Here is a 25,578-nt window from a genome sequence, read left to right as displayed (position 1 = left end):
TTTCCCTCTCTTGCTGGCTGTCTCTATCTCTGTCGAATAAATCAAATCTTTAAAAAAAAAAAAAAAAAAGCTTTAGCTAATCCAAAGTCATGAAGATTTACTCCTATATTTTCTTCTCAGAATTTTAAGGTTGTAGCTCTTATATTTAAGTCACTGATCTACTTTGAGTTAATTATTATGTATGACATAGGAAGAGGCCCAATTTCATTCTTCTGCATATGGAGATCCACTTGAGCCAGCACTGATTACTGAAAACGCTATTCTTTACCACTGAATTGTCTTGGTATCGTCATTGAAAATCAACTGACCACCAAAAACGTTAGTGTTTTATTTCTAGTCTTCCGATTCTACTCTACGGATCTTATGTTTACCCTAAAGCCAGTACTATACAGTCTGATCACTTTAATTTTATACTAAGATTTGAAATCAGGAAGTCTGAGTTCTTCTGTTTAATGGTATTTTTTGACTGTCTTACCTCTCTTGAATTTCCATATATATTTTAAAATCAGCTTGTCAGTTTCCGAAAAGAAGCCAGCCGGGATTTTGATAGAAACTGAAATGAATATACAGATCAATTTGCCATCTTAGTAATATTAAGTTTGTTGGATCCATGAACAGGGAATGTCTTTCCACTTATTTAGGTATTCTTTAATTTTTCTCAATGATGTTTTATGGTTTTCAAGGTACGAGACCTTACATTTCTCTGTTGATTTATGCCTATTTTATTCCTGTTAAGACTATTACAAATTAAACTGTTTTCTTAATTTCACTTTGGACTCCTCATTGTTAGTGTAAAAAACTACAACAGATTTTTGGGTACTGATCTTGTATTCTTCCACTCTGATGAACTCATTTATTAAATCTAAGAGTTTCTTAGTGGAGTCTATAGAATTCTCTATAAAGTGTGTATATATACACACATGTGCACCACACACATTAGAGACAGTTACTTCTTCCTTTCCAATCTGATTATCTTTTATTTAATTTTCTTCCCTAATTGTCCTGGTAATGTTGAACAGAAATGGTAAGAGTAGACATCCTCGTTTTTCATAGATGTCCTTTATCAAGTTGAGACAGTTCCCTTCTATTTCTAGTTTTTTCTATTCCTGCCTTATAAACTGACACAACCTTTCTGGAAAACAACTTGGTGACATGTGTCAAGAGATTTCAAAGTTCAAATCCTTTGACCTAGTAATTCTACTTATATTAATTTATTTAAGGGAATAATCCAATGTGATTAAGAGTTTTATGTACAAAGATATGAGAATGGAAGGAAATCTGGCTCCACTGTCTAAGAGAACGTTCTATAACATGCGATATAAGCACAAGGGAGCACCATATGAGAATCACAGATTATAGAAGAGTGACACTGAGACTTTTCCCCTCAACCATATAGTGACACTTTCCCATAAGCATTTACTATAGAATTTTTTCCCCTCATTTCTAGGAAAATTCCAAATTAAAATTCCCTCTTCAAACAAATACTAATATTGAAAGCATTATAGCTGAACTTAATTTGAACATAGCAATTATAATACTGGCTTTTGGTTGTCCAGGATATCGTGTTAATTTTAAGTACCAAAACAGTATTTTGTTGGAATGATACCAGAATTGGGGTTTTTAAAAATCTGAATACTAAATATTTACATCTTGAGATGGAGATCAATGACAACAGATTTATCTTATACTGCATATAGTTGCAAAACAAAAAGTCTTCTCTACCCAGAGAATTATAAACTGCTTTAAATTTTTTTAAAAAGATTTATTTATTTATTTGAGAGAGCAAGCATGTGAGTATGAGTGGGAGAAGGAGCACAGGGAGAGAAAAAAATCTCAAGCAGACTCCCCACTGAATGTAGAGCCTGACATGGGGCTTGATCTCACAATCCCAAGACCATGACGGTCTTGAGTGGAAATCAAGAGTTGGACGCTCAACCAAGCCACTCAGGAGCCCCAAATTGCTTTAAATTTTTTAATTGAATATAATTATATTCATTCAGAAAGTATCTTTCTATAAATTCATAATCCTCAGCGGGGGCAAGAAAATAATAAAAGCAAAACTTCTACTGCAAAATAGTTCACACTCTAGTTCAAATATTTGATGAACAGTGAAATATGAACACTAGAGTACTAAAATTAATACCATAATTGCATCCCACTCTCTTTCCATCCTGGAAGATCAACTAAAAATCTAGAGGTCCAGGAAATGTTTCCTTTGAAACAAAAGCTCTCCCTTGCTAACAATAAAAATACTGAAAAACAGACAAAAAGGTTCAAAGAACCCCTCAGCTATTAAAAAGATGGGACTGTCTAAAGATAAAGAATGCTAGGAAAAAACTGAGAATTAGTTTAGCCTTCTTCCATTCCCCCAGATTACTTCAGAAAAAGCTCATCAGCCTCTCTAAGATTTTGCACAAAAATCCACCTTTGATTTACTGATACTACTTAACCCTGTTTTCTTAAAGATGATTTCTTTTTTAAAACAAAATAGTATTTTATTTTCAATTTTTCAATTTTTTGTAATTAATTTTTTTCATTTTTACGTAGAGTCAAGCTTTCAAAAATTCTTTATGGTGTTATCCTTATATAGCCAAAAACTTGTGTTATAATAATGCAAATGTTTATATTTTTATATTAGCAATGTTACTTCATATGTGTGTTTATAATTTTCATATTTAAACTGTTGATTTTATTTTTCCTAGTTTTATGAATTTTAATATGAACTATTAAATCAAAATTCCCATACTGTCTTTCTGCTCCAGGATAGCAATCACAATTAGTATAATGGCACAGAGCTAGATTAGAACCCAAGGACTTCAAATCTAGTTCCCTTTTCACCAAATCAGGCTGCCTCATCATGGTTCCCATCAAAATTAACAGAGTCATATAAAAAGGATTATGTGTTACCTCACACCTATTAGAATGACTATTATCAAAAAGACAAGAAATAGTAAGTGTTGGTGAGGATGTAGAGAACAGGGTATCCTCGTGCACTGTTGGTAGGAATGTAAATTGGTGCAGCCATTACGGAAAACAGTATAGAGGTTCCTCAAAAAATTAAAAATAGAACTACCATATGATCCAATAATTCCACTTCTGGTTATTTATCCAAAAGAAATAAAATTCTAGGGGCGCCTGGGTGGCTCGGTCGTTAAGCGTCTGCCTTCGGCCCAGGGCATGATCCCAGAGTCCTGGGATCGAGTCCCACATCAGGTTTCTCCGCTGGGAGCCTGCTTCTTCCTCTCCCACTCCCCCTGCTGTGTTCCCTCTCTCACTGGCTGCCTCTCTCTCTGTCAAATAAATAAATAAAATCTTTAAAAAAAAAAAAAGAAATAAAATTCTAACTCAAAAAGATATATGCACCCACCACATTCACTGCAGCATTACTCACAATAGCCAAGACATGGAAGCAACCTAAATGTCTGTCGAGAAAGATGAATGAGTAAAGAAAATGTATTTTAAATATACAGTGGAATATCATTCAGCCATAAAAAAGAAGGAACTCTTGTCATTTGCAACAGCATGAATGGACCTTGAGGGCATTGTACTAAGAAGTCAGATAGAGAAAGAAAAATATCATATGATCTCACTTATACGTAAAATCTAAAACAAAAACAAGAACAAAAAAACCCTCTAAACTCATAGGTACAGAAAACAGATTGGTGGTTACCAGAGGCAGGGAATAGGAGGTGGGCAAAATGGATGAAGGGGGTCAAAAGGTATAAATTTCCAATTATAAAATAAATAAGCCATGAGGATGTAATACACAGTATGGTAACTATGGTTAAAAATACTGTATTGATATTTGACAGTTACTAAGAGAGATCTTAAAAGTTCTCATCACAAGAAAAAAAACTTCGAGGTGTGCTGATGAACATTAACTGGATTTATTGCAGTACTCATTTCACAATATATGTAATATCAAATCCTTATGTTGTTAAAACTAATATTATGTCAATTATATTTCAATAAAATAAATTATTTTGAAAGAGGATTTTATGTTTTAAATTCCATACTCCCTGACATACTGTACTATATTTAACTAATACCTATCATCTAAATGTAACTTCTCACATAGTAAAACACTTTATTTATCATGATTCCAATAATTACAAACAGGATTATGGTGGGGAAAAAGAAGATGAGGAAGCAAATATATGAAATCTACAATTTGTAAAATACAGTGCTAGGCATCGTGTAGGAGACAAAACAAAAAAAAAAATAAAGGACTCAAAGGAATTTATAATATAGTAAGAAAAATAAACAGTGGCCATAAATATAATACAAGGAAAAGAATACTTTTATGTTCAAAGATAACAGTCTTTTAAAAAGTTACTTAAAGTATGGACAGGATGTAATAAGTGGAGCTAATTTACTCATCCAGCAATTAGTTACTCATAGGACCTTCCATGGCCTAGTCACTGAGCTACGTAGGGGCTATAACAATGAATAAAACAGGTATGATTCCCATCCTCATGTGGAGAAACAAATAAATAACGAATCAGTACAATTATTCTGAAAAAAGTTATGAATTACAAAATAAGGCTTTTAAATTGCATGTGTCTACACAGAGCAGAAAGTGGTCCTGTTAGGCCTCACTGATAAAGTAACATTCAGTCTGAGACCCAGAGGATGAGAGCAGCCTTTCAAACGGTGTGCACACACACACGTGTGTGTCTGTGCGCGTGCATGTCTGTTGGGGGTAGACAGGTTTAAGCCCAGGGAAGCAGCATATATAAATAAAGACTTTTAAGACAGAGAAGTGCATTGGCATATCTGACAACTCAAAACACCTATATGACTGAAGCTTGGTGGACAATCAGAAAAAGGCAGAGATGGGGTTAAAGAAAAAGGCAGGGACACAATCCCAAAGATCAAAGAAGCAAGAGGTTCAGGGTATGCTGAAGAACAAATATATTAATTTGACTACAGTACTAGGTTAATGAAAAACATTACACACAATCCTCGTGTATAAGATCGTAATTTAATCCTTACTACAAGGTAAGAGAAATAATGTTTCCCTTTAATAGATGAAGAGGTCACAGGCTCAAAAGTAACAGTTAAAGGCCTTCCTAATAAGGTTGCACTGTTCATAAGCAAAGTCACAAATTCCAGACATTGCAACACAAGTCAAACCTTTCTACTATGCAATAAGGAACAACGAAAAATAAGGTGAAAAGTACAAACTAGATTAAAAATCAAGCTAAGGAATATGGGCATTATAATGGACAAAAACTAATGGAAAGGACCCCAATTAAAAAGATGATTCTAGTTATCTTCATAGTACATACAGAATACTGTCAAAAAAAGTTTCTATCCACAAATTACCATGTATTATGTCAATCATTTTTATACTGTTCCCCAGAACAGTAAGTGTGTGTGTGTGTGTGTGTGTGTGTGTGTGTGCATGAGTGTGTGTGTAGTTGGGGATGGCAGGGGGCTAAGTACCACGTTCAATAGAACATATCTGTTTTACTCTCTTATCTTAGATTTAATTTGAAAAAGAATTTTGCTCTTTGAAAACCACAGATTATAATGGAGTCAACTTTGGTTCCAAAAATCTTACTTTGAAGATCCAAAAGCTACTAGAAGTAGAGCCTTTCACCCACCATATGCCTTTTGATAACTACTTTAATAAGCATGCTAATTTCTTTTTAGCTTTTCTGCTAAATGTCAAGCATATGCCACTATAGTTCATTAAAGGCAATTTCAGGTAAGATTTTTGCCTCCACACCTTCCAAAATAATATAAATGTCTACCATAAAGTTTCCTTGTATGTTAAGGCATCATATTAAAAACGTAAGGTAAATATATTCTATACTACTATAAACTATTTCTCAATAACTAAAAAATGCAGACTAAAAATTATGCATTGATGCTCAAAAACAAACACTACTACTGACAAATATGCTTTTTTGTTCACTAAGGTGACTCAAAAATCACGTAAGTAAATAAATAATTCTTCAACTCAACTACACTTAAAATTAGAGTATGACATTAATGTAATAGTTTTATGTACCTAGTAATTACTCAACTGGTCAATACCTATGACAAAATCTGCAAGTTAGCAACATCATGCTTATGCAGAACTGGTTATGTAAATATGCGTGCATACCTTTATCCTTCTTAAAATCCAAAGCGTCTTCTTTATCAGTCACTATTTCCTTCATATTGATAATACTCTGGTGGGTAAGCTGCCGGAGAATTTTAATTTCTCGAATTGCTGTAATTGGAAAGCCTTCCTTTTCATTATCTAGACGTACTTTCTTTAAGGCTACCATTTCTCCTATAAAAATTAAATAAAATCAAGTTACCAAATGACGTTTTTCTTAATTTTAATTTTATTTTAATTCATAATGTCTGTTCCTACCTCTTGAAATTACAATGTTTATAGTTCAAGAAATTAAGTCTCTGGTTAAATAAAAATTATAAGATATTTATCCAAACTGTGTAATACAACTGTTAAAAAGGATGGGGTAGGTACATGGGTATTGTTATTTCATGCTCTCCAAGATATATTAAGTAAAAAAAAGCAAGATGATGATGAACAGTAGATGCATTACACTACCAATTTTAAAAAGTGAAGGAGGGTAGGATAAATTTACCCAATATGCTTATACATGCATAAAATCTCTGAACAGATGAGAAGATTCTGTACATTGTGCAGGTGAGAAAATAAGCTCAGACATATTAACTTGTCCAAAGCTGCCCAGTTACCTAGCAGTGAAACTGGGATTCAAAATCTGGTTTAGCTATCTCAAAAGTATATGCTCTTCCCACTACACTAAATGGCTTCACAATTCAGACATGAATGAGTCTGATCAGATAAGATCTAACTATTAAATACAACACAGAAACACAAATCCTATTACAAGAAAAAAATTCACTATTATAAAGTTCTGTTCATTCCACTTCTTTGGAGAAAAAAGGAACTCTGTACTTACAAATTTTCCAGAAGAACAATGTTTATCCTTTTAATTATCAAAACTTACTTGTTTCTTTTTGATGGAAGTCTAAAATACAGTATGATTCCTTGTTTAATAAACAGCTTTTAAAAGTTATAATTTAATCTTTTTGATAATGTAGAATCGTCATTATAAATATTATTACTGTATGCTATAATGCCCTCCAGAGTTTTCTTATATTAAATGGCTTCAAATAGCTCTGCTACTTTAATCTACTGGTTTATTTTAACAAGGAATTATAAGTAAAGATTAAGCACTGGCTCTACCCATTATTTGGTAAAATACATAGCTTCTGACACAGTTACTTTTTACTCTGCTGTAAAAACTTTTGAAACTTTCTTGCAGGTTCCTGATTATGTTCTAGAAGATTAAGTTGCTAAATCTAGCTTCCAATAAAAGGGTAACTTCGACAGAAAAAAGAATATCTTGGGTAAAAGAAAAAGTGTTACATAATGCTTAATATAACAAAATTTACTATTAAGACGGTCAAGATACTTTTGTTCCCTGATTACTAACAACATAAGAATTTATTCACAATTAAAGAAACCTAAATCCCACCATACCACAAATACTAAAAAAAACTTTAAAAATGTTTACATACCCACTTACATGTACTCATATCTTACATTAAGTGTACATATAAAACAAAAAACAAGATGAAACAAAAGCATGATAAATTCAAATTTAACTTAAAAAACAAAACACCTCAAATTACACATCTGAAGAGAAAAACAAATTAAGTACATTCAATAGATCTATAGATCCACAGCAGTTGACATACTTACCAGTGTCTTTATCACGGGCCTTATAAACTTGTCCATAGGTACCTTCTCCAATAATTCCGATGATATCAAATTTATCCACGCAGCGTTTTCCCCAGTCAATATCTTTTTCTTTGATTTCACCATAGCGAGGCCCACATATTCTATCAAATATAGTTCTGAAGTTTTTATATACAATCAAGCAAGTTGAATAAACTGTTTAATATTTAATATCCACCCTCCCCCAATTTTATATCCTTTATTTCCCCCCACCCTTGCACATTTGTGATCACTAAGACAAGTAACACTGTAATTTGGTATTATAAATTATCATGAAAGTCAAGGCATCATTTCTCCACACCAATTCTTCTACAGACTAACAAGCTGAGAAAAAGAAGTAAAGCTTGTATGAAGAACTTTCAAAAATAAAATGTAATTTTCAATGAATTGATAAAACCAACACTAATACAAAGAGTCAAAATTCTCTAACCAAACTCCAGGAAGTTTTCCTTTCCATCCATTGTATATACATGTCACTCACTTTTTGAAAAACAAGTTTGATAATGAACATTACTAAAAGTCTCACTATAAAGCTTATTGACAAATTTAGACTTATGGCTAGATGAAATTACCTTAAAAATGAAAACACAAGAAAGATTTTTAGTCCAAGAGAGTACAAGAGTATTAATATAATCAACTCTCAGGAATCTACACTGTGTATGTGTGTGTGTGTGTGTCATATATACATATATATGTATGTATATGACAAATATTTGACATTCCTCAAAAAAATAGGTAATTCTGTAGTCTCTCAATATTCTGGTATGTAACAGAAATTCAACTAAAGGAATAAAGCTACAATACTCAGAAAGATGATTTTAAAAGTTTTCTAGTTTTCTACTCTATACTAGAAAAATCACCTCACTCACACTAGGCACCGGAACAGCAATTCTAAAATCAGATCTAACTCAAAGTCTTACTCACACTTTCCCTTGGTTAAGTAGAAGGAAAAAAAACAATCAATGTTCTCCCCCTTTAACTGACAAACATGTTTCAAGGGAAAGAGTTATCTCTAGGCACTTACTTGAAGCTAATTTAGGATACAGATTTTAAACTTTCTTCCACTCCACCTCTTGCAGAATGAAAAATACATTTAGTTATGGGAGCAAATGGAGCTAAAAAGCAAAGGAAAACATAGCAGCTTGCCCATTACTAATTTTGTTTGGGCTCACTGAATGCTGACTTCCACCTTCTCCAATTTCAGTGTTTGCGTTAAACATCTTAATTATAGAAATTATCTTTAACATATAATAACCCAAGAAATTAATACATTACAAACTGAGAGAAAATTAAATTCGGTTTATTAGTCATTTTTGAATAGGTATGCAGGGAATTATTAAATTTTTTCAAAACTCTAGAATTTATTCGTATACTTAAGTTTAAAGAATAAATATACTTTTTATTATTTTAAATCTTAATTTTTTGTTTTAGGATTTTATGATGACCCAGAATCATTTCTGGTCAATATAAGAGCAGGTAGAAAGCAAGCACATACTTAGGCCTCCTTTTACTATGTAACTGTGTTGCTGTTTTCTTTTCCTCTGGACTCTTTGAGAGATCATCTCCTCCCGGTAGCTCAGGGGGCAGTGGTAAATCAGCAAGTAAACATCGTAGTTTCTTCTCTACTTCTTTTTTAACCGCTTTTACTGAAATATTTCCTCGTAAGCTAAAACAGAAGAGAGTCATACAAATAAAACCCAAACATTTATTTGAGAAATAAAAATGCAGCCACATCTTAAACTTGAGTGGCAAAGGCAAAATACCGAACTAAGTTTCTTTACTTTCCGGCTAAAATAAGGTACTATATTCAATTGCAAAATACAAAATTTGGGGGTAAAAATGACACAGAATTAGATAAAAATTAAGGAAATCTGAACAAGGTGTGAAGTTTAGTTACAATAATGTATTGATGTGTGTTCACTGATTGTAACAAATGTACCATACTAATATAAGATATTAAGAAACTACAGGGTATATGGGGACTTTCTGTAGTATCATTATGTTTCTGCAAATCTAGAACTGTTCTAAAGAGTATACTTTTAAAGATACAGAATTACTATAAAACTGTAAATTAATACTAAAAAAGTCAACTTGTTATGCTTCACAGGAAAATTCCTTAGTTTTGTGATAGCATTTTGTTTTACTCTACTGGAGAGACATAAAGAGGTTTTTCAAGAAATAACGCTACATGTTATTATTTATCTTGCCCATTTAAATAACCACAAACAAATAATTTAGCTTTGCCCCTTTTCAGGGTTAATTTTCTTAAAGTGGACAACGATTCTTTTAAATTTTTTTTAAGGTTTTAACTTACCGATACTACAGGTAAAAATTTTTCAGTTAGTTTTGTACTTTTTTGAATGCAAAAAGTGTATCTTAAATAGGTAATGAGCCTCCCAGTTACTAAAAAAACCTGTTTAATAATAAGATATTTCTTGAAAGAGAATCTTATAACGATAATAGAATTTGGACTTCACACAGTTTCATAGCAGTTATGAGTCGCATAATAGAAAAGTTTAGAGAGACTACACCACTTGGGTCACAAATTACAAATGGTATTATCAAAGTAAACCATTTCATTTTAATTATAACTTCTTCAATTCATGTTGAACATTAATATTGTACAAACACATTTTAATACCATCTGATAAAAACCATTTACCAATAACTATAATAAAATTGTGCTTTTTCTTCAGAACCCCGTGTTACTCACTAGAAGGGGTTTTTTTTAGATTTTATTTATTTATTTGAGAGAGCAAGCAAGCGCTCGTGAGAGAGAACGAGTGAGGAGGGGGAGGGGCAGAGGAAGAGGGAGAGCGAGAACCCAGAGCAGACTCAACTGAACACGGAGCCCCCACAGGGCTGGATCCCACCACCCGAGATCATGACCTGAGCCAAAATCAAGAGTTAGAGTCTTAAGTGACTGAGCCACCCAGGGGCCCCAGAAGTTCTTTAACAGCAAAAACATGCTCAAAAGGAAATTGGTTTGCAGTTTTATTTTTAAAGTAATGATATGGGAGCACCTGGGTGGCTCAATGGGTTAAGCAACCGACTTTTGATTTTGACTCAGGTCATGAACTCAGGGTGGTGGGACTGAGCCCCACATGGGGCTCCATGCTTAGCAAGAAGTTTGCTCAAGATTCTCTCTCTCCCTCTGCCCCACCCTGCCTCACGCATGCGTCCACACTCACTCTCTCAAAAAAAAAAAAAAAAAAGTATCACACAGCTCACTTTTCAGTATTAATGTTTGTCCATCCAACACATTGATTTTATGCTTCTATGTGCTAGGTATTAGGTAAGGCACTGGAGTTTAACAGCAAAAACAATAACAAATACATTAAGACAGAACTCTCAGAAAGAAGCTTGGACAGTCTTTTGGAGAACACAGTCAAATAAGCAGCAGGATAAAGTACTACACAAAGGAGTTCCTAGAGTAATGCAGCTGAAGGGTTGCTAAATCAGAATTGAAAGACCGTAAAGGCTTCTTTCTAAAAAAGGTACCACTTGAACTGTGCCTGAAAATAAATCTATTTCCCATAATTTACTTAGAAAACTGTAGTCTGTTACTTGTAAGGTTTTAGTAAAAAATTCTCATTTGTCTGAACATTCAAATCAACATTTCTAGAGGAAAAAACTAAAAGTCTTAATTTTATTTATAATTTATAAATTAAAAAACTGCCTAAATTAATATATATTTTTACATGAACTACCAAATTCAGCAAGGCTCCCAGACTTCAGAGAAATGAAATACTAACTTTCCAAGAATAACACCATATAATAAAAACATCATTATTTTAATTGACTACTTACAATAACCAAATAGAAAGTGTGATTTTTAAAAGTTCCATGTATTATAGCAACAAAAACAATAAAATGCCTTAACAAGAAATGTACAAGATCAATAGAAGAAAATTAAAAGATATGACTGATGAACATAAAACTGGATCTGAATGAATAGAAAGAAACCATGTTTTTGTATGGAAAACTGTAATACTGTAAAGCTATCAGTCTCCAAATTAATCTACCACCTTCGGTTGAGTCCCAAACAACTTTAATATAACTTGACAAGCAGACTGACTATAGACTGTCTAAGCATAAAGGCAAAAATTTGCCAAAAAGTTTCTGAAAAAGAGTAAAAGTACGATTTGCCCTGTTATGTGCTCAACTTATTTTAAAAGATCCCAAATCAGAAGCCCAAGATTGGTTGAAGTCAAGGAATATGTATTATGGTCTACCCAACATTAAAAAAAAAAAAAACTATGAATTAAATTGCCAATATTTTTAAATCAGAAGATTTACATAAACATTTGGATTTCAGGCTTCCTAAAAAAAAAAAAAAAAAAAATTAAAAACTCTAGCAACACTGGGCCCAAATTTATGTGGGCTTCAGTAGCACTGAAGCTGAGACTGAATAGCAGAGCTATTCACTAATCCTTAATTTATTCCATCCCTTCACTTTTGTATTACCTGCCTACCCCATAGCAGAAATTTGAGTCTGAGAACCAATTTACCATGCATCTAAATAAGTTAAAACAAAAAAGTACCAGCAAAGAAATAACAAAACATGTTAATAGAAAAGAGAGTCCAGAAATACAGGTATCTATAAGAATTTTTATATATGGCACCACACATTATGGAATATTCAGTAAATGATGTTAGAAACAACTGAATCTATCAATCCACAGAGTGATGGGGGAGAGCATCTTTCTTCTTCATATAATAGCCAAAACCAAATTTGTATGACTTGACTTGATCTTCTTAACTTAAAAACCCATAAGTTATAAAGGAAAAATGATTAGATCTGACTATATTTAAAAATGAAAAACATCCATATAGCCAAAAACAAAACAAACAAATGTCAAAGACAAGCAAAAAATTCCGGTAAGCAAAGATCAAGATCCCTAACATAAGGAGCACCTATAAATCAATTAGAAGAAGGAAAACAGTATTAAGGAAAAGCTAGCATAAGATATGAACAAGTAGTTCACTGGAAAAAATAAATACCCAACAAGTATTCAGAAAGATGCTATATCTCAATAATCAGAAAAATGCAAAGTTAAATAATTACATATTTTAAAGACTATATAAGTTGGTAACAGTCTTACTGAAGTACAATTTGGGGATGCCTGGGTGGCTGAGTTGGTGAAAAATCTGCCTTCAGCTCAGGTCATGATCCCAGGGTCCTGAGATCAAGCCCCACGTTGGGCTCCCTTCTCAGCAGGGGGTCTGCTTCTCCCTCTCCTCCTATAACCCCCCACTGCCTGCTTGCACTCTCTCTCTCAAATAAATAAAATCTTTAAAAAATAATAAAAATTGGGATGCCTGAGTGGCTCAGTCGGTTAAGTGTCTGCCTTTGGCTTAGGTCATGATCCCAGGATCCTGGGATCAAGTCCCAAATCGGGCTCCTTGCTCAGCGGGGAGCCCGCTTCTCCCTCTCCCTCTGTCTGCCACTTCCTCTGCTTGTGCTCCCTCTCTAACAAATAAAAAAATAAATCTTTTAAAAATAAAATTAATAAATAAAAATAAATAAAAAATAATAAAAATTAAAAAATAAATGTATATACTTTAACCTGATAACTATCCTACAAAAAATTGCTCTCATATACATAAAATACCAATACAAAATTTGATAGCAAACAATTATAAATCTAAGTATCCCTTAATCAACAGCTGAATAGTTAATAAGAGCATGATTTATCCATTCCTATAGATAGGAATATTGAACCTATCTATACACCAACATGGAAAGATGTCCAACACATTAATGAAAAAAACAAGTAAAGGAGTATTTTGCATAGTAAGATCCTAATTAAAAAAAAAAATAAAACCATTTATTATATGAAAGCATATAGTTAACAGTCTACCTTGTAATTTTTGGAGAATAATAAATTCCAGGTCTGGAAGTGAAGTAAAGTTCAAAGTGAGCCTAAAAGATATTACTTGGCCAGAAGTACTCAAAAATAAATAGGTCATGTCAAAAGGACAAAGCAGTCAGCTTAAAGGAGTTCCCACTGGCCAAGGACATTTAGAGCGTCAAAAAGAAGAGTGGTGTTGAATCGATCTTTGGCCACACATGTTAGTAGTAGCACCCAGGGGTCTTAAAAATTTCTATATCCATGAAACATACAAACAAAGCACATTCAAAGAAAGAAGAGCAGAAACACAACAGAAGAGAAAAGCAGAAGAGACAAAAAAGAAGGTGCGTCAAAAAAATTTTTTAATGATAAGCATGACATGTACCACCATCTCATTAAAAACAGATGCACAAAGAATACCCTCCTTAAGCACTCATTTGCATGTATCTGGAGTTCTTGAAAATTTCACCAGTTAAAATTTATCTCCAAAGCATATATGAAGAATAAAGTAGAAAACAACAAGTCTCACTGGCCCAGGATTACTGGATTCTTTTTTTTTTTTTAAGATTTTACTTGTTTATATAAGTGGGGGGGGGGCAAGGTGGGGAGGGATAAGCAGACTCCCACCGAGCAGGGTGCCTGACTGGGGCTCAATCCCAGGACCCCAAGACTGTGACCTGAGCTGCAGTCAGATGTTTGACTAAGCCATCCAGGCACCCCCAGAATCACTGGATTCTTGGCAACTGGGTTATTCTCTTACTAATGAAGTGACTCAATTCTGCATTCATGCCTCTCTGTGATGGAAGCCCATTCCGGGACTCATCAAATTATAGATCACTACTCTGTTATGAACCTTCAGTGTTCCTAGAGAACAGTCAAACCTGTAAATACCACAATTAGAGTGGTATAATTGGAGAATACTTCTTGGATGAGATCTCTTGGCAACATTAATGATTGTAGAAAAAAGACATTATAGAGGGCACGAAACACAAGAATTATGATTTTTTTTTGTTTTAAATTATAAAATTTTCATAATGCCAGCCAAAGTGAGCACTTGAAAGACCTACCCACACAGCATTTTTATCCACTTGTTTTCGAATTCTATAAAGATGTCAGCTAGGAGAACTACTCATATAGTTGTTTTTTAACAGAAAATGAGGGGAAAACAGCTCTAATTTCTCCGTAAAAATAAAAATGAAAAAGGTTAAGTGGTATAATAGATATTACACAATAGCATAATGCTTCTATCCTAGCATACATTTCAGAAATATTCTTAGAACTGCACTTACTTTACACTCACCTTCATCCTCTAAAAAATAAAATGTTTCAAAATAAAAAAACCCTCATATCCCCAATATTCACAATACAAATCTGTAAACATGTTAAAGGAAAACATAAACACATTATGGATTTTCTGTAACATATAATTAATCTCCAATTGCAAAAAATTAAGATTCAAGAAAAGTCTAAAAAATGATAAACTCATAAAGCTACCCAGAGTGATAAATTTATAAGACCACTGAAGAAACCTAGAAATAACCAACACACCTGCTATTATCACCCAGGGCAGATTCTCTCATAAATTGTCCCGTTTCTGATAGTGTCATTAAGGAACACTAAGCTAAAGAAAACACAGTACGGGCATTTCTAATTCCCAAGCTAAAATACATTGTATCCCAAGGCAACAGCAAATTTTTCCTGGAATTCTTAAACGTTAATTCTGTCATCCTACAAGGATGTGCTTCATTTTAAGGTGTACATAATAAAGATAACTTATGATTTTTTAATAACCTTTCTATTTGGGGGGATCAGATAACTTCTCACTTCAAACTTTTCTTTCTTTCTTTAAACTGCTGGTGACAACACTTTCTGGAACCTACCTGTCAGCGTCTTTATCTTCAGGCAGCATGGGAGGCAATGGTAGCGGTGGTAATGTAGAGGTCACTAAAGCCACATGTTGCTCCTTCTCCTTGGCTCCTAAGCTTGGTGTAAGTGGTTTGGTTTTCTCTTTAAGAGATACTGGTTCGTCCTTTGTAGCAGCAGATTTACTCTCCTTCCCAACCACAACTGCTTTCTTGGTGGCTTTATCTACAATCAAGTTATTGTCCACCTTTGTTACCTGAAGAGGTGGCTTTGTTTTTGCCTTGTCATTTTTTAAAGTTCCACTGCTGGAGGGAGAAGGTGCATGTTCAGTTTTCAGTTTCTTCACATCCTTCACATGGTTGGTTTGTGACACGCCAGCCCCGGTCTCTGCGCTCCCCTTCGTAGGCGTAGAAGTGTTGGAAGCTTTGGCAGCTTTGGCAGCGGCCTCAGCAGCCTTCGCCGCCTCTGCAGCCTTCGCCGCCTCTGCAGCCCTCGCCGCCTCTGCAGCCCGGGCTTTTTTATTCTTGTTCAACTCGGCTGCCAGGCTACTCTTCAGAGTTAGTGTGCTAGGAGAAATGCTAGAATGACGACTTCTGGATCTAGACAATCTGTGCCTGCTACGAGATCTTGAATGCCTAGATGAATATGGGCTTCTGCTTCGGGATTTGGCAGAACGTCTGGTGGAAAATAATGAAGATTTAGTCAGTAATTCAGAAAAGTTCAGTTTGAACTTTATAAAAACTGCAAACTCAAGCCTGTGAAATCAAACAGAAATTTATTTGATTTCAAAATCATAATACAGTTTGTGGATTTTTTAAAAACAGAAAATGCTTTTAAGCAGATTATTGTCTGGTAGCTACAGGTTTCCTGAAAATAGACTGATTATCTTGATGTTGGTCTAGCCTAAGAATGCTCAAAGGTGAAAATGGATGAAAGCAGATCTTTGTGAGAAGAAATACTGTACGGTTAGGAGAAAAAGTGTGACAAGGCGTCCCTACTGTCTTGGAAAACAGAAGTATGCAACAAGGACACACCAATGACAGCAGTAGCAGAGTCAAGTCTGACCAATCATTCACCAGGGAGACCATCTCCACACCTGAAAAGCATCCTCATCTCCCAAGTTCAGAAGTCAGTAGTGCTCTGTCCAAAGTAAGAGTGAAAAAGATAAATGTCTATCATGAGACAGTAAATACAATCTCTAAATTCTGGAAACTACTTAATAACAACTGTGTATTTCACCTCCCCAAAATTACTGGAAAACACAAAAACTATCATACATTTGAAAGTATGGTGGCAACCAAAATTCCTATACAACAAATGCAGCACAGCGCCACGTGAAAGGAAGCTGCACCAAAGGCACTATGATATTACTTTGACATGGTTGCTATGTCTCGTTTTAATGCTCCCACCAACCGGAGTGATATATCTAAAGTTTACAGATTAGAAATTTAATCTAAAATACTATGTTACCTAAAATCAATCCCATACTGATCGGTAGTTGTACTGGTAATTATCTTACTGCCATTACCCTATTCCTCCAATACTCTTCTGCCCAACTCTGTGCCCAAGGAGGCTAACGTTAACAGACACATCTTCTGGGTTTCAGTGCTCCCTGTCACTGGTAGATCAGAAGGTAGAACAATGCTGGATTATTCCTTCCCAGCACTCTCCCTCCTTTTGGTCACATTTTCTGACAGAAGCTTTGTCACCCTACCACCATGGCCCCTGTCAGGCACCCCTTTCTCCACAGATCTCCCCAGGCTCTAATAACATTATATGTTCCTTGCCTCTTTAACCTTCCCTCTGTAACTACAGAAAACATCCTTTGTGGGTTCCCTTAATCCACCTCTACCTCTGCAATCCTTCATTAAAGTCTCTTGCACCATCTCAGTTGGATTTGTTTCCTTCTAGAACCTTGCCTGATCTAGTTGTATGCCATATTAAACCCAGACCTTCTGTCTGTCAAGTAGGTAGGTCAACACAAGAAACAAATTAATACACTGTGAAGGAGACAGCTCCTGCTGAAATTTTGTAAAGTTACAGGGAGAGGGTAAATACAGCAAAGAAACTCCTAAGAACCCATAATTAAAATGGGCAGAGAGAAAAGGAAGGACTGGAAATTCTGTTTATATCTGACATTAATAAAGCATGGAGGAAACATTCTACAATTCTAGTATGAAAACGAAATGATGATTAGGTTTAAGATAAACTCAAACACAAATTCAACTTCTCCCGTATTCTTTCAAAAAAGATTTCAAAATGTACTAAGGGCCAACTTGTGTTTAGCACTGAGGTACTGTTTCATATAAACCTCATCCTTTATATGTAGTATTTATGTAACACTATTTTAGATTAATGGGAACACTGTTTAGAAAACATTCAAATCTAACACTTGCTTATCATTAAATATTCATTAAAATTACCAAAGAGCTTACAACTATTTGTGGAAATGAGAGGAAATGTTTTGTTAAATATAAAGTGGTATATATCTTAAACAACTTCAGTATAAGAACCAAAAATGTCATAATATGAAATAAATACTCAGCCACATTTTTTATTTCTTCTCCCTTCAGACTGAGACCTCAAAACAAGTCTGACCATGCTTCTAGAGCAGCAGAAAGGTACAGAGCAGGAGGAAAGCAAAGAGACTATCATTTCATCAGAGGTAACAGCACAGAACTTTTGTTAAATTAGCTTTCCTACACAAGCAAGATTCTGGTCACCCAATTCATACAGACACACAAATTATATTTAACTGAAAGATTTATGACCACTGTCTCACCTAAGAAAGAGAGACAAAGGTACTAGGTAAAATCCCAACACAATTAATTCCTCTGGCCTATTAAATTATTCTTTTCTGGAAAGAATCTGGGTAAGCATTACCAGCAAAGACTTAAAATTTTGACATACCCTCCATTCCTCTCCAGTTCTTCTGTTTCTCTTCAAAAGTTCCTTAACTTTTTAACTTCATGTCCTAGTAAACAAGCATTCTCTCACATAGTGCATATTTACTAATAAATGTCAATGATATATTTACAGTTCATAACATGATTTGGGAACCTAAAATTAAATATAATCATGAAATTCAAGTTTAGGTCATTTTTACTAATGACCTTATACTTCAGCCATATAAAGTTATGAGGGTAAGAAAGAAGTGCAACTCTAAGACTATATAATGAATTATGTCATGAAGTCTTAGTAAAAGAACTGAAATGGATGGTAGATAGCAAGTCCTCTTATTTTTTTAAGATTTTATTTATTTATTTGACACAGAGGGAAAGCATGAGCGAGAGTAGGGAGACACAGAGGACAAACATACTCTGCACTAAGCACGGAGCCCACCCACCTTGGGGCTCAATCTCACAACCCCAAGATCATGACCTGAGCCAAAACCAAGAATCAATTGCTTAATCAACTGAGCCATCCAGGCACCCCGCAAGTCCTTCTTCTATTTTATTTATTTATTTTTAAGATTTTATTTATTTATTTGACAGAGAGAGAGAGGCAGCGAGAGAGGGAACACAAGCAGGGGGAGTGGGAGAGGGAGAAGCAGGCTTCCCACCGAGCAGGGAGCATGGTGCTGGGCTTGATACCAGGACCGTGGGGTCATGACCTGAGCTGAAGGCAGATGCTTAATGACTGAGCCACACAGGTGCCCCATGCAAGTCCTTCTTTTAAAGATAAAATTTTTCTTCTTTCTAAAACTGTTTTTTTCCTAATATTTCTATACTGTCAAATCTGCATTAAATATGTATTAGCTGTTTGTCTGTTTTTAATGTTTTTTTTAAGCTTTTTTTTTTTTTTTAAGATTTTATTTATTTGGGGGCACCTGGGTGGCTCAGTCGTTAAGCGTCTGCCTTCGGCTCAGGGGGTGATCCCAGCCTTCTGGGATCGAGCCCCACATCAGGTTCCTCCGCTGGGAGCCTGCTTCTTCCTCTCCCACTCCCCCTGCTTGTGTTCCCTCTCTCGCTGGCTGTCTCTCTGTCAAATAAATAAATAAAAAATCTTAAAAAAAATTTTTATTTATTTGTGTGAGAGACAGAGTGCACACAAGAAAAGGAAGCAGTATACAGAGGGAGAAGTAGGCTTCCCACTGAGCAGGGAGCCTGATATAGGACTCGATCCCAGGACCCCGGGATCATGATCTGAGCCGAAGGCAGATGCTCAACCAACTGAGCCACCTAGGCGTCCCAATGTCTTTAAGAGATGATAGTATCTTTTTAAGAAGTTAAGAGAACTTTCTATGTTTCTCAAGTTTCCAAATTCATGTAACACAAAGCAGAACCACAATAAAAACTCAGTATCCTGAAACTCAACTGGTTAGTGCTTATTGTTAATTAGGTTAGTGTTCCTTAGAAAGAGCATGGTGTACTATTCACTCAACTGTATCACACAATCTCTCCAAGAGTCCAGGTCTTCTGAAATGGTGCATAATTAGCAAACACTGATTCTTAAAAATTTTACTATAAGATCTAATCCCTTATTATAAAAAACAATATTGAACAGTGCTATCCAAAAGAACTTTCTGGAATGACAGTGTTCCATATATGTTGTGTCTGATATTGTAGCCACTATTTTCAACATTTTTTAGCCTGCTTATTTCTTTTCTTTTTAATATGGGGGTTTAGTATTGATAAAGAGTATTTTAATTTTATTTTATTTGAGAGACAGAGAACAAGCACACATGTGAGTGGGAAGGGGGAGGAGCAAAGGGAGAGGGAAAGAAAATCTTAAGCAGGCTCCACGCCCAGTGTGAGCCCTTGCGCTGAAATCAAAAGTCAGACACCAAAGGACTGAGCCAACCAGGCACCCCTACCCTGCTTATTTCACATGCTAACAGCGGTTATACCCATTTCAAAAACTTGTTGATTACCCTCCCCAAAAGGATATAAAAACCACTTCCTATGCAAGGATCGTCCAACATACGCTAATCAATACATGTGATATACCACATCAACAAAATGAAGGATAAAAATCACAGGATCATCTCAGTAGATGCAGGAAAAGCATGACAAAATTCAACATCCTTTCATGATAAAAACTAAACAAAGTATAGAAGGAACATACCTCAACATAATAATAAAGGTCATTTAAGACAAGCCCACAGCTAACATCCTATACTCAATAATGAAAAGCTGAAAACTTTTCCTCTAAGATGAGGAACAAGACAACAATACACACTCTTACCACTTTTATTCAACATAATACTGGAAGTCGTAACCTGAGCAATTAGGCAAAAAAATTTTTTTAAAAAACAAGAGAAATTGGGGCACCTGGGGAGCTCAGTTGGTTAGGTGTCTGACTCTTGATTTTGGCTCAGGTCATGATCTTGGGGTCCTGGTATTGAGCCCTGCAACAATTCCCCAATCTGTGGGGAGTCTGCTTGAGTATTTCTCCCCCTCTCCCTCAGTCCCCCCCCACATGTGTATGTGTGTGTGCGTGCACTCTCTCTAAAATAAATAAATCTTAAAAAAAGAAAGAAAAAAGCATCAAAATCAGAAAGAGGTAAAATCTTCTGTTTGTAGAAAACCCTTCCAAAGATACCACTAAAAGGATGTTAGAACTAATAAATTCAATAAAGTTTCAGGATACAAAATCAACAGTTGACCCTGGAACAATGCAGGCATTACGAGAGCCCGAGGCCTTCTGTACAGTTGAAAATCCACCTTTAACTTTTGGCTCCCGAAAAACTTAACTACCAATAGCCTTCCACTGACCTGATCCCTTAACAGTAACATAAATAGTTGGTTAACATATATTTTGTATATTATATGCATTATATACTGTATTCTTTAAAAAAGCTAGGGAAAAAATTTTATTTAAAAAATCATAAAGAAGAGAAAACAGACATACATTTACAGTACTATGTCTAACTTTTTGGGGAAAAAAAAACAACCCGTGTATAAGTGGACCCACGCTGTTCAAACCTGTGCTCCTCAAGGGTCAATTGTGTTTCTATACACTAACAACAAACCACTGAAAAGAGAAAGAAAATAATCTTATTTATAACAGCATCAAAAAGAATAAAATACTTAGGAATAAATTTAATCAAGGAAGTGAAAGAAACTGATTAAAGAAATTGGAGAAGGCACAAACAAATGGAAAGATATTCTGGGCTAATGAAATGTAAGAATTAGTATTGTTAAGATGTCTATACTATGCAAAGCCATCTAGAGAGTCAATGCAATCTCTATTAAAATTCCAATGGCATTTTTCACAGAAACAGAGAGAACAACCCTAAAATTCATACGGAACCACAAAAGACCCAGAACAGCCAAAGCAACTGGGAAAGAACAACAAATTTAGACATCACACTTCCTGATTTCAAATTGTATCACAAAGCTATAGTAATCAACAAAGCACAGTATTGGCATTGGGAAAAAAAAAAGACATAAATCAATGAAACACAGTGGAGAGCCCAGAAATAAATCCATATATATATGGCCAATTAATTTTCAACAGAAGATCCAAGAATATACAATGGCGAAAAGATAATCTCTTCATAAATGGTGTTGGGAAAACTGGATAGCCACATGCAAAAGAAAGAGAAAGAAAGAGAAAAGAAATTGGACCCCTATCTTGCATTATACACAAAATCAACTCGAAATGGATTAAAGACTTAAACGTAAGACCCAAAACCATAAAACTCCTGGAAGAAAACATAGGCTCCTTGACATGGTTTTTGGCAATGGTTTTCAGATTTGACACCAAAAACAAAACAAACAAAGCAAAAATAAACAAGTGGGACTCATCAAACTAAAAAATTATGCTCTGCAAAGGTAACCTGCTAGGCTGTCTATCATCAAAAAAATAAGCAATAACGAATGCTGGTAAGCATGCAGAGAAAAAAGAACCATTGTACACTGTTGGTGAGAATGTAAACTGATAGAGCACTATGGAAAATAATATGGAGATTACTCTAGAAGTTAAAAATAGAACTACCAAATGATCCAGATATCCCACTTCTGGGTATATAAGCCAAAGGAAATGAAAGTACTATCTCAAGGAGATACCTGTACTCTCATGTTCACTGTGGCACTATTCACAATAGCCAAGGAAAAAAAACAACCTAAGTGTCCATCAACAGATGAATGCATAAACAAAAGTGTAGTGTGTGTGTATACGTGTGTGTAATGGAATACCATGCAGGCTTTAAAAAGGAAGGAAATTCTGCCATTTGAGATAACAGAAATGAACCTGAAGAGTATTATGCCATGTGAAATAAGCCAGAGAAAGACAAATATTGCACGGTATCACTTACGTGTGGAATCTTAAAAAAGTCAAACTCATAGAGAGAATAGAAGGGTGAGTTCCAGGAGCTAAGAGGGAGGGGAAAAGGGGAAAAGGGATACAAACTTTCAGTTATAAAATTAATAAGGTATGAGAATTTAATGTGTAACATGGTGACTACAGTTGGTAATACTGTATACCTGAAATTCAAAAAAACAGAACTTTAACCAAAAAAAAAAAAAAAGTAAATGTATGAGATGATGGATGTATTACTTAACTTGATTATGGGAATCCTTTCATAATACATACATGTATCAAATCATCAAGTTGACACTTTAAATATAATTTTGTCAATTATATCTTTTTTAAAAAGATTATTTATTTGAGAGCAAGAGAGAGCACAGTGGGGAGGGGAAAGGGGGGGCAAGAAAAATGGGCTCTATCCCAGGACCCTGGGATCATGACCTGAGCCCCTGAGCCAAAAGCAGACACCCAACCAATGAGCCACCCAGGTGCCCCTAATTTTGTCAATTATATCTTAATAAAACTAGAAAAAATGCTTTCTAAACTGAAGAACAATAAAGTAGTAACACTTTTTCAAAAACCTTTCTCAATCACCCCTTTTTCTACGTTCTCAGTCAAAATTCTAAACACTCCTATGTAATTTGCCATTTTTGCTTTTAGAACAGCTCGATCGACTTTTTTTTTCCATTTTTTCAATTAACTATTAACAGTACTATGGCAGCCTCTTAAATTCATCTCCCTGCTTCAGATCTTCCTTCACCCTATCTAATCCATACTTAATGCAAAACGAACACCTTCCTCTAACAATCGACTCCCTGCAATTCTGTGATTTTAATTTCACCACTCTCCTCCACCCATTTACCCAGGCTAGAAATCTTCCCAGATTCCTGAAGCCCATACCACATCCTATCAATTGTCTCACTTTATTAGTTCTAACCCTACATTCCCTTACATCCATGCTTCTAAGCATGTTCCCTATTGCTGCTGTAACAAATTACCACAGATCTAATGGCTTAACCACACAAATTTATTATCTTACAGTTCTTGAAGGTTGAAATTCCAAAATCAGTCTCATTGGCTAAAATCAACACATCACCAGGGCTTTGTTCCTTCTGCAGTCCCCTGGGAAAATCTGTTTCTTTGCCTTTTTCAGGTTCTAAAGGTCCATGCCTTGGCTCTCAGTCCTCCAACAATCTGACCTCTGCTTCCTTTATCACATTTCCTCTTCCTCTGCTTCTATCCTCACATGCCCTTTTCTGACTCTGCTGACCTTCTTGCTTCCTCTTATAAAGATCCTTGTGATTACATGGCACCCACCTGTACAATCCAGGATAATCTCCCCATCTCAAGATCCCTATTTTTTTTTAAAGATTTTATTTATTCATTCGACAGAGAGAGAAAGGGAACACAAGCGGGGGAGTGGGAGAGGAAGAAGCAGGCTCCCAGCGGAAGAGCCTGACGTGGGGCTCGATCCCAGAACGCCAGGATCAAGCCCTGAGCCAAAGGCAGACGCTTAACGACTGAGCCACTCAGGCACCCCTCAAGATCCCTATTTTAATCAGACCTACCAAGTCCCTTTATCATGTACGGTAACATACTCATAGGTTCATAGGAACATCTTTGGGGGAGCCATTATTTAGCCTAGCACACCCTCCCATTTCTCAAGGCCCCTGTTCTGTTTCAGACCTCATTATCTCCCCTCAGGGCTACCTTATCGTCTTAAAAATCTTCATATCTAGTCTCTCCCTGCTCCAATTATTTCTATAGACACTATAACTGAACTAATCTTCACTGTTCAGTGACTATTACATGCCCTAAATTCATTCACTTTCCTTCTCTTTTTAATAGCTGCTCCAAACCTTCACAAGTTATTCCACACCTTTCTACCTGTCTTCAAGTTAATAATTTCCAAAGTCATCTTAACATCACTTTACTTCTATTTTGCAGAAAAACAAAACAAAACACAAAAAATATCAGGCATGTCTCCTGCCTGCAAGTTTAATCTGTATCTCCATCTACTTCACATTTTACCTGAGCTCAGAATAGAGGTGTTTCTCTTCCTGTCCAGGGCTAACTCTTATATAACGCTATCAATTGCCATATCTCTAGATCTTACTTCATTTTTTTTTAAAGATTTTATTTATTTATTCGACAGAGATAGAGATAGCCAGCGAGAGAGGGAACACAAGCAGGGGGAGTGGGAGAGGAAGAAGCAGGCTCCCAGCAGAGGAGCCTGATGTGGGGCTTGATCCCACAACACCGGGATCACGCCCTGAGCCGAAGGCAGACGCTTAACCGCTGTGCCACCCAGGCGCCCCTCTAGATCTTACTTCAAAGAGTGTGGGGCACAAATCAGCAGCATCAGTCTAATCTGGGAGTTTGTCAGAAATGCTGTATCTCAGGCCCCAACCCAGACCTTCCGATTCAGAATCTGCATTTTAACAAGATCCCCACTGAAGTTTGAGATGCACTATGCTAGGCTCCTCTATGACTACTCCATTACTTGTGACTTCAACCCTTTGCTATCCATTTACTATTTCCCTGCAAGGATTAAATCATTCAAGTCTCTAAGATCTTGTAAAACAGACAAGAAAAAACAAGCAAATAATGGTACTTTGATATTTTATCTTTTTCTCTCCTTCCAATTACAGCCAAATTCTCATACATACACAATCCCATGTATCCCTCAAACCACAGTAATTTGGCTTGTATCCTCACTGAAATTACCAAGGTGACCAATGACCTATCTTTGGGGTCGGGGGAAATATCAATACCTGCGATGACAATGCTGACCACACCCTTAAAAACACTTCCTAACCA

General features: G+C 35.4%; 1 protein-coding gene across 3 annotated transcripts in view; it reads right to left on the bottom strand.

Moving 5' to 3' along the window:
- The window catches only part of CDK13 (cyclin dependent kinase 13), a 117,103-nt gene that overhangs the window by 72,684 nt on the left and 18,841 nt on the right, over window positions 1–25,578 (bottom strand). For all 3 annotated transcript variants that reach the window (XM_087861202.1, XM_045793501.2, XM_045793502.2), the window contains exons 2-5: window positions 15,522–16,181; window positions 9,282–9,452; window positions 7,751–7,890; window positions 6,116–6,286 (exon numbers count right to left, since the gene is read on the bottom strand). In XM_087861202.1, coding sequence (XP_087717328.1) covers window positions 6,116–6,286; window positions 7,751–7,890; window positions 9,282–9,452; window positions 15,522–16,181 — 1,142 coding nt within the window. The remainder of the gene's footprint in view (window positions 1–6,115; window positions 6,287–7,750; window positions 7,891–9,281; window positions 9,453–15,521; window positions 16,182–25,578) is intronic.

Source organism: Ursus americanus, chromosome 3 (assembly GCF_024610735.1).
Source record: "Ursus americanus isolate L20-20 chromosome 3, mUrsAme1.1.p, whole genome shotgun sequence".
NCBI lineage: Eukaryota > Metazoa > Chordata > Mammalia > Carnivora > Ursidae > Ursus > Ursus americanus.
This window is presented reverse-complemented; position numbering and strand designations above follow the sequence as displayed.